The sequence below is a fragment of the Aquarana catesbeiana genome, linkage group LG09, assembly GCF_042186555.1.
Source record: "Aquarana catesbeiana isolate 2022-GZ linkage group LG09, ASM4218655v1, whole genome shotgun sequence".
NCBI lineage: Eukaryota > Metazoa > Chordata > Amphibia > Anura > Ranidae > Aquarana > Aquarana catesbeiana.
In genome coordinates, this window is record NC_133332.1 from 283949024 (window position 1) to 283963937 (window position 14914).

The following is a 14914-nucleotide window of genomic DNA, read 5'->3' on the forward strand; positions in this document are numbered from 1 at the left end:
TATTTATTTTTTTTGTCCCAAGTGATTGAATAATGACAAAAAAAAAAAAAAAAAAAAAAATTTACAAAAAGTTGTCACTAAATGATATATTGCTCACATAGGCCATGGGCATATGTGGAATTGCACCCCAAAATACATTCAGCTGCTTCTCCTGAGTACGGGGATACCACATGTGTGGCACTTTTTGGGAGCCTAGCCACGTACGGGGCCCCGAAAACCCAGCACCACCTTCAGGATTTCTAAGGGCATAAATTTTTGATTTCACTCCTCACTACCTATCACAGTTTTGAAGGCCATAAAATGCCAAGATGGCACAACCCCCCCCCAAATGACCCCATTTTGGAAAGTAGACACCCCAAGCTATTTGCTGAGAGGCATGGTGAGTATTTTGCAGCTCTCATTTGTTTTTGAAAATGAAGAAAGACCAGAAAAAAAATTTTTTTTTTTTCTTTTTTCAATTTTCAAAACCTTGTGACAAAAAGTGAGGTCTGCAAAATACTCACTATACCTCTCAGCAAATAGCTTGGGGTGTCTACTTTCCAAAATGGGGTCATTTGGGGGGGTTTTGTGCCACCTGGGCTTTCCATGGCCTCCGAAACTGTGATAGGCATTGAAGAGTGAAATCAAAAATTTACGGCCTTAGAAAGCCTGAAGGCGGTTCTTGGTTTTCGGGGTCCCGTACGCGGCTAGGCTCCCAAAAAGTCCCACACATGTGGTATCCCCGTACTCAGGAGAAGCAACAGAATTTATTTTGGGGTGTAATTTCACAAATCCCCATGGCGTGTTTGAGCAATATAACATTTAGTGACAACTTTGTGCAAAAAAAAAAAAAAAAATTTGTCTCTTTCCCGCAACTTGTGTCACAATATAAAATATTCCATGGACTCGACATGCCTCTCAGCAAATAGCTTGGGGTGTCTACTTTCCAAAATGGGGTCATTTGGGGGGGTTTGAACTGTCCTGGCATTTTATGCACAACATTTAGAAGCTTATGTCACACATCACCCACTCTTCTAACCACTTGAAGACAAAGCCCTTTCTGACACTTTTTGATTACATGAAAAAATTATTTTTTTTTGCAAGAAAATTACTTTGAACCCCCAAACATTATATATTATTTTAAAGCAAATGCCCTACAGATTAAAATGGTGGGTGTTTCATTTTTTTTTTTCACACAGTAATTGCGCAGCGATTTTTCAAACGCATTTTTTGTGGAAAAAACACACTTTTTTAAATTTTAATGCACTAAAACACACTATATTGCCCAAATGTTTGATGAAATAAAAAAGATGATCTTAGGCCGAGTACATGGATACCAAACATGACATGCTTTACAATTGCGCACAAACGTGCAGTGGCAACAAAATTAATACATTTTTAAAAGCCTTTAAAAGCCTTTACAGGTTACCACTTTAGATTTACAGAGGAGGTCTACTGCTAAAATTACTGCCCTCGATCTGACCTTCGCGGTGATACCTCACATGCATGGTGCAATTGCTGTTTACATTTGACGCCAGACCGACGCTTGCGTTCGCCTTAGCGCGAGAGCAGGGGGGACAGGGGTGCTTTTTTTTTTTTTTTTTTTTTTTTCTTTATTATTTTTTTGCTTTTTTATCTTATTTTTAAACTGTTCCTTTCATATTTTTTTTTAAATCATTTTTATTGTTATCTCAGGGAATGTAAATATCCCCTATGATAGCAATAGGTAGTGACAGGTACTCTTTTTTGAAAAAATTGGGGTCTATTAGACCCTAGATTTCTCCTCTGCCCTCAAAGCATCTGACCACACCAAGATCGGTGTGATAAAATGCTTTCCCAATTTCCCAATGGCGCTGTTTACATCCGGCGAAATCTAAGTCCTAAAATGCTCGTAGCTTCCGGTTTCTTAGGCCATAGAGATGTTTGGAGCCACTCTGGTCTCTGATCAGCTCTATGGTCAGCTGGCTGAATCACCGGCTGCATTCTCAGGTTCCCTGTTGAGACAGGAGAGCCAGAGAAAAACACGGAAGACGATGGGGGGGCATTCCCTCCCACTGCTTGTAAAAGCAGTCTAGAGGCTAATTAGCCACTAGGATTGCTTTTACATGAAAGCCGACCGCTGGCTGAAAAGAATGATACCAAGATGATACCTAAACCTGCAGGCATCATTCTGGTATAACCACTCAAAGTCGTGAATGGCGTACCTGAAGACAAAAAAATGGTTAACAATAAAGCACAGTAAACGGTTAAGTATAAAAAATTGCATACCTGAAAAGCAAACATGATAAAACATAATAACAATAAAACATTGCAGAATAGAATACAGTAAAAAAAGAGCAGAACACCAGAGAGAGAATAGAGAGAGAGAGAACAATAAAACGACAACTATTTTTTTTTATTTTTGTTTGTGTTTTTTTTTTTTTTTTTACACTTTTTTTTTGTAACTGTAACTTTTATAACTGTAACCGGTTCCAGGTTCGGGTCTCTCAAAATGCGATGGCATCTTGGGAGACCCTGTGAAAGTGTGCCTAGTCTGTGCAATGCTGTACCCTACGCTAATACTCAACTAGTGAATGGTAGCGTTCAAAACATTCACCAATGCAAAGACCAGGATTATCAGGACAGGAGGGACAATAATAGCGGGTGTCACGTCTATATACGCGCTTGCTGCAGACACATCTTTTTTGGGGGGGTTCGTTGGGTAGGGGTACTCGGGAGGACATATAAATGCCTCTCATGCAGCCGACTGCATTTGGTTGGGGATGTGAATGGGGGAAGTACGGGCGCTGCAGAAGTGGTGGGTTCCCAATTAGGATTGGCGAATGCAGCAGGAAGGGCATTATGGGCATGACAGGCCTATGTTTGTCTTTTTGGTGGCAGCGGGACACTACTTGTGCTTGCCACCTCACCAGCTTGAACTGCACTTATGGGACTCGCCACGTCACCAAGTGTTACTGCAGTGCTGGTATGACTACGACCGGGGTGTACTAGGCCGCTGGCGCTTGCCAGTTCACCAAAACGCTACAAAAAAAAGTGACAGTGATCGATCGATACTGCACTTGGGTGGGCTGGGCTGGGCCGGGCGGAGGGGCAAAACGCAGGTGCTAGCAGGTATCTGGGCTGATCCCACTAACACTGCGTTTTTGGGAACCCTAAACTGCTGGGGACGCTAGTATAGATCTGATCGGATCAGATATTGATCCGATCAGATACTATACCACTAAGGGAGGTGTACGGTGCGTGCGTGGGTGTTAGTGGTACTGGCGCTAATCTGACGCTGCTTGGGGCTGGTGCTTGCCAGTTCACCAAAATGCTACCAAAAAAACTGTTAGCGATCGCAGGGATCAGGCCTGACTCTGCGAACGCTGCAGTTATGCGTTTAGTGTTTTGTAAGTGACAGTGATCGATCGATACTGCACTTGGGTGGGCTGGGTGGAGGGGCAAAACGCAGGTGCTAGCAGGTATCTGGGCTGATCCCGCTAACACTGCGTTTTTGGGAACCCTAAACTGCTGGGGACGCTAGTATAGATCTGATCGGATCAGATATTGATGTGTTCAGATACTATACCACTAAGGGAGGTGTACGGTGCGTGTACGGTGCGTGCGTGGGTGTTCGCGGTACTGGCGCTAATCTGACGCTGCCTGGGGCGACGCATATCACCGCCGGGCGATCAGGGGGCTAAACCTTTATTCGGTAATAAACGGCGGGTGCCCTGACACTAAAAAAAATAAACGAACTAACCTGCGTCACCCGTAACGGTTATACGGTGATCAGTGGTGAAAGGGTTAACTAGGGGGCAATCAAGGGGTTAAAACATTTATTCGGTAGTATATGGGGGTCCCTGTCGCTATAAAACGCTGACAGCGAACCTAAATATTTACGTTCCTAACTAGCGTCACCAGCGACACTAATACAGCGATCAGAAAAATGATCGCTTAGCGACACTGGTGACAGGGGGTGATCAAGGGGTTAAAACTTTATTAGGGGGGGTTAGGGGGGTACCCTAGACCTACAGGGGGCTAATACTAACTGTCCTACCACTGCTAACTGTCACAAACTGACACCATGCAGTAATCAGGAAAAAAACAAAACAAAACAAAAAAACCTGCTTGGTGTCAGTTTGTGACAGGGGGGGGGGGGGTGATTGGGGGGGATCGGGGGGCGATCGGGGGGGGATCGGGGGTGTTTAGTGTGCCTGGCATGTTCTACTGTGTTGTGTGTGTGTTGGTGCACTTACATGTCTTCTCTCCTCGGTGCTGGAACGGAAACTGGCCAGCCGAGGAGAGATGACATCACATCCTCTGCCTCTGTGTACTATACAGAGGCAGGGGATGTTTCTCATTGGCTGGGAGCGATCGCGAGGGGGGGGCCACGATCGGATGGTCTCCCCCTCGTCTCTCAACTCTCCCAGCCAAACGCCGACCGCCGATGGCACCGGGGGGGGGTCCGATCGGACCCCCCGCCCGCGGGAAGGCAATCACGTACCAGGTACGTGATTTTGCCTGCCCGTGCCGCTCTGCTCACGTATATATGCGTGAGGCGGTCGGCAAGTGGTTAAGCTGCAATAAAACTTTGATTGTGAAAAAAAAAAAGCCTAATAGTTTCACTCCTTAGTATTTTTACATTAAACAGATAAAACAGCATATTTCCATATATGTACATATGGAAATATTCTGCTAACGGAATAGTTTTACTTCCTAATAGATGCCAGATAATATCAGATAATATTTGAAATTAACTTACCAATGTGCGATTTGCAATAACATTCACCCTGCTTGCAAAAGTTTGGTTTTTATTTCTTTTGTTGGCATTTCTCAGGTGTTGATAAGTTTCTGAAAAAAAACAAATGAATTCTTTGAATAAAAATCTGCAATCATAAAATAACATGTTTATATTGAAACCATTTGAACCCCTTACATTGAGAGTGAGACCCTTTAAAAAATATCTTTGCTGAAGTTTATAATATAAATATTCTGCCCCTATGATGTTACTTATTCCATGTTGGTCATTCCATATATATAAGTAAACAGGCAAAGAAAGTTGCATAAGAACTGAACAGAAAAATATTTAAAGCAAAATATTATTATAAAGTTAATACGATTATCAGTGGAAAAAATGATTTACAACATAGATAATTGTAGTATCTACTGTAGTTTAAATATTAAGAGTGGACGTGTCTTCTTTACGCGCCTACATGACGTATTCCTAGATGGCAATTGGTGTGGGTGCTCTGGGAAAATCAGTGTGGGAAAATTCTCACTATGGCGTAGAATCATCAGTGAAATCTGTACAACATGCTATCAAAATCTGTTGTAGTCCCTGAAGAGCAGGTGGAGAGACCCTGTAGCTACCTAAGAAAGTTGATTCTGTACGGACTTTTAAATAGATCTTGTACAGATCAAAACTTGTGAACTTTCTGTGATATTTGTAGGCTTCTCCCACAAAATATTATATGGTGTTGCATAGAGTAGGTGAGTATAACATGTTCTTAAAGGGGTGTTCCGGACGTTTTTTTTCTTTAAGTCAGCAGCTACAAACGCTGTAGCTGCTGACTTTTAATAAGGACACTTACCTGTCAGCCCCCCAAGGCCGATCCGTCCATCGGATCGGCTGCCGGCGCCGCCATCCTAACTAAGGGAAACAGGCAGTGGAGCCTTGCGGCTTCACTGCCAGTTTCCTACTGCGCATGCACGAGTCGTGCGGCGCTTTGTGAATGGCCCCGTTGGTTTCTGGGACACACATATGTCCCAGAAGGCAATGGGGCCGCTTGCTGAAGAGGAGGAAGCGCCGCGGAATAGGAAGAGGCAGATTATTTTTTTTAAAAATATTGAAGCACTTTTTTTATATTAGGGTGGCCCTCCACTTTAAATAACAAAAAATAAAAAAATTGGACTTGACAAATGCTTTAAGTAGTTAAGGCTAATGTAGCCTTTAACCCTAACTGGATGTATTTATTTTGCCCAAAGCACCAAAGCACAAAGAATAAAAGTGCAAAAGTAAAAACAAAATCGTTCAGAGCAACAGGACCTTGATAGAGGCAAAACCAAATAAGCCTATATGCACTCTTAAAATAGTGAGTCCATTTTGGCAATGTGGTTGAGCTTCTGGAAATTAACAGACATGAATATTGTCATCACTAGCAAATAATAAAAACAATTTCGATCTTGCAGAAGAAAAATCAGAGCTATCCTCTCATTGGTTTAAACTGGCTATATATGCAGTACATTACACAGGCTTATTTTATTACATTTTAATATATTGTATCTGCCCCATTGTAGAACATAAGTGAAGTGTAAAAATCAATCATGACATTACTTACCTCGTGTATAGTAGCAAACAAATGGTATTTTTTCTGTACAAGGCTTGTAATTTGTGTCACCATCACTGTTCTGCAGAACTTTGCATTGTAATGAACATCCTAAGCAGAAAGAAAGAAAGATAATATGAAAATAAAAAAGTGAAGACAATGTTTGGGGACACCTTTTCAGTTTTGTGCTGCAGGGTTGCCAAATAAAAGTGTTTTTTCACAGACAACTACCCAAAAAATCACAGACAACTCCAAATCTTTGCAAAGACAACACTATACCAACTCCAATTTGCCCACAGTAATAAAACCACTAATTAATTAATTAACAAATCAATTACCGTAATTATAATAAGAATGATATTGTAAGTTTGTATGTAACAACGTTGTGTGAAAAGAGGGTGTATTTAGGGCAGTTTAGTTTACTTGATTACTCTCCATTTTTACTTACTAAAATGTTTTTTTAATTTTTTTTTGTATTTGACTATTATTTTAATTTTTGTATATTGTTAGCTTGATTATTTTATTTTACTTTATATACTGTCTGCTTGTATATTTTTATTTTTTTGTGTGTCCTTTTATATTTCACTTTGAATAACATCCTAACGAACTAAAGCAAAGCCATTCCAATGCAATGCCCTGCAGCTCAACACAACACATGATAATGCACTCTCATTCCTTGTGGTGGTGAACATGCTGCATGTCATTTTTTTCTGTTCTGGTAAATTAGGAGTCTATTTAAAATTAATGGACTGCCTTAAAGCAACACATATTAATGCACGGCACAACACACATAAATGCACTGCACAAGTGAAAGTGAGAAAGTGCCCTTAAGATCCCAGTGGATTTCCACTTTTGCAGCCAAAATGGAATAACACCTGTTTTATGTTTATATAAGCATAAATTGAAAAAAATAAATAAATAAAATTGCAGCTTACCTTTTTCAGACGCCTTTCTTTTCTGAAAACTCCAGTACTGAAAAATCCTACTAGTTCTCTTTGTTTATGAGGGGGCTGGAGATCGGTGTTTGCCATAATTAACTCTACTGCCCTGTACACACGGTCGGATTTTCCAACAGAAAAAGTGCGATCAGATTGTGTTGTCGGAAATTCCGATTGTGTGTGGGCTCCATCAGAGCCGGAATTTCCGACACACAAAGTTTGAGAGCAGGATATAAAATTTTCCGACAACAAAATCTGATCGATTAAATTCTGATCGTGTGTACACAAATCCGACACACAAAGTGCCATGCATGCTCAGAATAAATTAAGAGACGAAAGCTATTGACTACTGCCCTGTTTATAGTCCCGACGTACGCGTTTTACATCACCGCATTCAGAGCGATCGGATTTTCCGACAACTTTGTGCGACCGTGTGTATGCAAGACAAGTTTGAGCCAACATCCATCGGAAAAAATCCATGGATTTTGTTGTCGGAATGTCCGATCAATATCCGACCGTGTGTACAGGGCATTACTGTACTGTTGCTGGCAGATATCATCTCAGTAAACAAAATTAGATTTCAACAGTGTCTGTTCTAACAAAGGTTTATATATTTACCAGCTACGCTTCTCTATTACTGTATATGTTAATAAAAGGGAGCTCACCCAGTCCCTAAGCCTTTCTATTGGGATAGATCACACGGAACCTATTGAGAAATCCTTGCAGTTAGTCATGACAACTTCCTAAGAAACGGCTAATAAAATAAGAAATATTTTTTAAAATATTGTTTTTAGGTATGCTATGTGGCATAGGAACACATAACAAACATAGTCAAGTAATTGCCAGACCATTGTTCCTAATTTTTACTGACAGTCTACTGACTGGAATGGTACCAGCTGATTGGAGAAAAGCCAATGTAGCACCAATATTTAAAAAGGGCCCAAAATGGGGGCGTGGCCTGACGCATGGAGTGAGAGGACGTGCTGTGCCTCAGCTCCCGGACACCTCGGCTCTACAGGGCGTTTCTGAACCAAATCCGGCTGTTTAAAAGACTCCAATGGGGAAAGCTAAGTACCGGGACCAGCAGGGAACGGGGGGATCTCGCCCAGGAGGGGATTTGGGGAGCTTTTTCACCCGATCTTCGGCCGCGGCCCAGAGCCAGCCGAGATCCAAGATGGCGCCGGCGCCTCCGTCCCCGGCCCGCTCCGAGGCATCCCACATCACCCCTGTGTCTCAAGCTTCTCCCCCTAGACTCTCCAGGTGCCGTTCCACTGCATCCATAGGCTCTGAGGATGGATGGAATCTAGAATCCCAGATGAGATCCCTGCACAGCTACATGCGGTCTCTTCCTACCAAAGTTGATTTTGAACAGTATGTACACCGCATAGAGAAAACCTACAAACAGGAGATCTCTGAGCTTAAAAGGGACATTGGTGTTCGTTTTGAGGATATTGAAGCCACTGCAGAGACACTCCATGCCTCTGTTCAGAAGCATGAGGAAATACTTAACTCTCACACAACCATGCTGCAGCACCTTGCGTTTCAGCAAGATGACATCGAAAACAGAAACAGGCATAATAATATTCGCATATGCGGCATCCCTGAATCAGTGGAACCCAAGGACTTGAGGGTGGCGGTGACGGCCATTTTTAATCAGCTCTTACAATTGCCCAAAGATAACCCACTTGAACTAGACCGGGTTCACAGGACCTCAGGCCCCAGGAATCCTGACCCCTCATTTGTTCGAGACACACTCTGCAGAGTGCACTTCTACAACATTAAGGAATCCATCATGCGGGCCGCCAGCACGCAGGACTCTATTCTTTTCAATACCACTCCCGTGATGCTGTTACCTGATCTTTCACGTTTGACCTTGACCATGCGGAAGGCCCTGAAGCCTCTCACACAGCTTCTCCAATCACGCCAAATAAAATACCAATAGCTCTTTCCTTTTCAGCTGCGAGTGCACCATGATGGTAAGACTGCCACATTCCGCACGCTGGGTGACCTCCCTGCATTCCTGGGCACCCTGGAGTTGCCACAGGTGTCTCTGCCGGATTGGCCCTTCTCTCCAACTACACCAGGCCTGCCGTATATCCCGCAGTGGCAGAAACAAAGCCGCAAACGCCGTCCTGGATCTTCACCCCGCATAGACCCTGATGATTGATGTCTTATAGACCGGCTGGTCACCTATCTTTTTCTCTACATGAGCAGGAATGCCTCCTACACCACCTTGGATCCTTGAGGACTTTCGTTCATCGAGCCTCTGTTAATGGTCTTCACTCTCCCACACCTCTTCCAGCAAGCAGTTTCTGTTATTGGTTTTTCTTCAATTGGAAGATGTTAATTCCTTTTTTTTTTTTTTTTTTCACTTTATTGTTACCCACGTTCGGGGTTTTTATGCTTTAGAAGATACCAGATTCCCCCGCTAAAAATTGCACAATGGCTCACAAGCTGTGTAAGGAAGATTCACCTTGGCCTTCTGAGACTGCTGCGGTTCTTACCTGCTGCGAAACTGATCCCACTGCTCATCCAGTTTCATCACGCCGGAGGTCCCTGCTCGCTACTCTTGAACTACCACTTTTCCTTTTTCCCAGGGACTGGTGCGCCTGTTTGCATCCTACTATTGCTTTCATGGCACACTCAACTGTTTATAATGTTGTATTAACCCATGCTTTCCCCCATCGTGATTATGATTATGATATTTTATTATCTATACCTATTTCCGCTTATTACGCTTACAAGTACAGCCCAGTTTAATTTAAATATTGTTGGCCCTGTGGACCCTGGGGCTCCGGGAGCTCTCGCCATGCTAAACACTAACCCCTCCTTAGGAATACTCGGTGCCCCTACCTGGCACCGTACCATGGTTTACAGATGTTCTATACTTTACAGTTTTTTGTATTGTATTTTATTTTATTTTTCTCAATTTTTGATTAACTAGTACCACCTTATGGTCTATCTTACTACAATCAGTGTATTGTTTAATTTGCAAGGAACAGGGTCCCAGTCTCCTTCTTCTGATCTTTTCAGGTCCGACTGTAATATCGGTTTGACAATTATGGATACTGGGACTCTCTTCCTTTCCCCGCTCTCTCCCTTCTTTCTCTCTCCTCTCTTGCTTCTTTCTGGCACTACTTATATATCTCTTATATCTTTTTCTGTTTCCTTCCTTGCACCTATCCCCTCCCCTCCCATTTTCCCTTACCCTTCCCCTCCTCTGCTGGCTGGGGCGGTCTCCCAAGGGACTCTCGTTGTTTCTTTTTTCTCCCCTTTCCCATTATATCCACCTTGATATGACCTCTACTCCACCACTTAATCTAGCTACTTTCAATTGTAGAGGCTTTAATACCCCGGAGAAACGTAGTCAGATCCTCTATCACTTCCATAAACAGAAAACTAATATTCTCTTCTTACAAGAAACCCATTTCAGGACTGATTCCATACCCATGATGCGTAGTCGATACTATACCACTTGGTTTCATAGTACCAACCCCGCTGCAAAATCCAAAGGGGTTTCGATCGCGTTTCATAGGTCCTTTCACCCTGAGGTTATTGACTCATATGTTGATGATCATGGTCACTTTATATTTCTCAAATTAAAATTTAATAATTTTCTTTTTACAGTTGCCAACATCTACGCCCCGAACACAGATCAGGCGCGCTTCCTATCATCCACTCTCGCCAGATTGACCCCTTTTGGAGGTTCTAGTGTTATCGTTGGAGGCGACTTCAATGTGGCTCTTTCCCCGTCTGCCGACACCTCTACTGGTAAGTCTTCCATGTCCACGACCTCACTCTCACACATAAAATCTCTTTTACATTCTTATCACCTAGTGTATGTGTGGCGTATACATCATCCTACAGACAGAGATTTCACATACTTTTCTATAGCACACAACTCATATAGCAGACTGGACTATTTCCTCATTTCCCAATCCCTCTTAGATACACCTTTACAAACCTCCCTAGGACATGCCCTCTGGTCTGACCATGCTCCGGTGTATCTGTCTTTTGCCCGACCCCCAAAGTTACATAGGGGGCACTCCTGGCGCCTCAATGATAATCTCTTACGGGACTCGGTATGCATAGCTGAAGTTACTAAAGCAATTCATAACTTTAGAATTGACCACATAGCAGATACAACTTCCCACTCAACCAATGGGAGGCTCTGAAGTGTGTGGTCAGGGGCGTCCTGATTCAAAATGGTTCTCGCTTGAAAAAAATTAGGTCTGACGATATCCGGCGCCTCCTGACCAACATTTCGGATCTGGAATCCCTACACAAATTAAATCTAGACCCCTCCACTTTTGTGGCCCTTTCCAACTCCCGTCGGGATTTACTCCAATTATTAGATTCACACTCTCTCATAGCTAGGGATCGTGCCCGAAAATCTTACTACTCTATAGCCAATAAATGCGGTCATCATTTGGTACGGGTTATCCATCCCAGGGCTCCACGTCTTCCTATCCCCTTCATCACTAAACCAGACCAGACTAAAGTTTTCAGTTGCAAAGACATATCCACCACATTTAAAGACTATTATGCCCAGTTATATAACCTTCCGCAAACCTCCCCGCCTAGTTCTCTGCCCCCATCCCAAGACCCAATGCAGACCTACATATTGGAAACGGTGCTACCTGTGATTGACCCCCAGGTGTCCGCGGACTTGGATGGCCCCCTGTTGGAACCGGAGTTTCTAGGCGCCATCAAGGAATTAAAACCGGGTAAATGCCCAGGCCCTGATGGCTACTCCCCGAGGTTTTACAAAACCTTTGCACCATTGTTGGTACCGTTTCTCACTAAGGCCTTTAATTCCATAGATGACACCACTCTCCCTTCCAAAGCACTCCTTTCAGCCAATGTCTCCATTTTACCGAAACCCAATATGGACCCTTCTCAATGCAGCAGTTATTGCCCGATATTGCTTTTAAACATTGACCTTAAGCTCTTTGCAAAAATCCTTGCTAATCGTCTCTCCCCCTCTCTCCCTGGGATCATACATAGAGACCAGGTGGGCTTCGTCCCGGGTAGAGAGGCACGAGACAACACCACCAAAACTATTAACCTCATCCCCTATGCCCAACGCCACCATCAACAGATTTGCCTTCTCTCCTTTGATGCCGAGAAGGCTTTCGATCGGGTTAATTGGCATTTCCTAAAACTTTCCCTTGAGCAAATCGGGTTGGGATCCCCTTTCATCTCCAAAATTATGTCACTCTATTCCCATCCCTCTGCTTCGGTCCTGGTTAACGGTACTTCTTCAGCAGCATTTGATATCTCCAACGGGACTCGCCAGGGATGCCCCCTTTCACCCCTTCTTTCTGTTATAGTAATGGAACATCTAGCATGTGCCATTCGCCAAAACGATTCCATACAAGGCATCCGCACGCCATCCGCACACCATAAGCTTGCACTATACGCTGATGATTTACTCATTTACGCACGCCAACCACATATTACACTCCCCTCCTTGCTCTCGGAATTCCAACGCTTCGGAAGTCTGAGTAATTTTAAACTCAATATCTCCAAGACTGAGGCGCTTAATATCTCTCTCCCTGCTTCCACTCTGTCCTCTCTCAAATCCAACTATACTTTTCATTGGCAGACCAAGGGCATTAAGTACCTAAGCGTAACCATACCGGCTAACCTTTCACTCCTCTTTACATTGAACTACATCCCCCTCCTCTCCCGACTCCATAAAGATCTTGTCTCTTGGGGGAACAAACCCATACCCTGGTTTGGACGCATAAACACCCTTAAGATGGACACTTTACCTAAATTGCTCTACCTATTTCAGACCATTCCGACCGTAATACCCAAATCCTTTTTCTCTACTCTGCGTTCTCTTTCCATTCACTTTCTGTGGAATAAAGGATTATCTAGAATCAAATTTAAGTTACTCACCCAGCCAAAATTGCAAGGAGGTACTGGTCTACCTGACTTTGAGCTTTATTACAAAGCCACATTAATGGCACGTATCCTTGATTGGTTCCCACGACCTTCCCAAAAACTTTGGTTATGGTTGAACAGGATATGTCCCCCGTTGACCTTAGGGCTTTACTTTGGGGCTATAAACGTAACTTATCAGTTTTGGCTGATTCATCACCCCTCACTACATCTGCCCTTGTACTTTGGTATAAGAGAGGTCTATGTGGGATCCTATATTCGGACCCATCTCCCTTATCACCACTTTTCGATAATCCTGCCTTTCCACAAGGTATAGGGGCTTATTCTGTTGGTTCTTTCTCCCGCTCCTCATGGCCCCAAGCACACTCCTTTGTTCGGGCGGACAATGGAACACCAAATATCCCTCCAGGAAATCGAGACTGGCTCACTTCCATTCACCTTTACTAAACATCTTTTCACTTCCTCCCAGGTCCATCGCCCCTTGACTGACTTTGAACATCTCAGCTCTCTGCAAGAACTACCTAGACACTTGCTATCACAAATCTACAGTCTTATTCAATCTCTTACACAGAAAGACCTACCCACCTACACAAGAGTATGGTCGGCAGACCTGGGAAAGACCATCTCCATAGCGGATTGGCAAACTGCGTTCCATTTCGCACATAAGTCCTCAATCTCATGCTACTCACAAGAAAAAAATTTTAAGGTCATGGCGAGGTGGTATAGGGACCCCGCCTCTCTACGGAAAATTTTCCCCTCCACTTCACCTATTTGTTGGCGTTGTTCTCTCACAACAGGGTCGTATCTGCATATCTGGTGGGAGTGTGATCAGATCCGGCCCTTCTGGAATCAGGTATCCCAGGTTTATGAAAAAATTTACGATGACCCTCTGCACTTGACTCCTGAAATAGCCCTCCTATCTATTCTGCCAGGTTCAATAGCTTCTCAAAAGCGTAATCTTCTACGTTTCTTCCTGTCTGCAGCTCGCCAACTCATACCCCTCTTTTGGAACACTGCGACTATCCCCCCACTGTCTCTCTGGACTTCCACCATGAATGATATTATGCGTATGGAGGAGATGCTGACGCTTGACAATGACACCTACGAGAAATTCACAATATTATGGTCGGTCTGGCAGCGCTTCTCCTCCTCAGATACGCTGTTTTCCTTGCTTCCTGCCTCCCAGATTACAGCTTTCCCCACAAATTTGAATACCCGCTGATCCCTTGACCATGTCTGAGGATCTGGGGTCCTTCCTCCTCAACCCCAGGCAGCAGAATCCCCTCCCCCTACTCTTTCCTCCCCTTCCCCCCTTTTCCTTTTCTGCTTTCTTTTTCCCTACTTATTTCCTTTTTTCTTTTCTTTTTTTTTTTTACTGACCTTTCATCTTGATACTTGACATGATTTATCTTTGTTATAATTTACTTAATAACTATCAGCTTAGCTGTTGGCGATAGCCATTTTGCTCACTGGTTGTTCTCTCAATATGTCATATTTTATGTCAATTGTATTACTTCTTTTGTTGCTTTATAACAATAAAAACATTTTCAACTCTAAAAAGGGCCCAAAATACATCCCTGGGAATTACAGACCAGTTAGCCTAACATCAATAGTATGTAAACTCTTGGAGGGGATGATAAGGGACTATATACAAGATTTCAGTAATGAGAATGGTATCATTAGCAGTAGTCAGCATGGATTCATGAAGAATCGTTCTTGCAAACCAATCTATTAACCTTTTATGAGGAGGTGAGTTGCCATCTAGATAAAGAAAGGCCC

At 43.4% G+C, this 14914-nt stretch overlaps 1 protein-coding gene across 1 annotated transcript in view; it reads right to left on the bottom strand.

The window, feature by feature from the left end:
* Positions 1-14914, bottom strand: part of ADGRD2 (adhesion G protein-coupled receptor D2) — a 1056485-nt gene that overhangs the window by 923316 nt on the left and 118255 nt on the right. The window contains exons 6-7 of the mRNA XM_073600363.1: positions 6300-6398; positions 4724-4812 (exon numbers count right to left, since the gene is read on the bottom strand). Of these exons, the coding sequence (XP_073456464.1) occupies positions 4724-4812; positions 6300-6398 (188 nt within the window). The remainder of the gene's footprint in view (positions 1-4723; positions 4813-6299; positions 6399-14914) is intronic.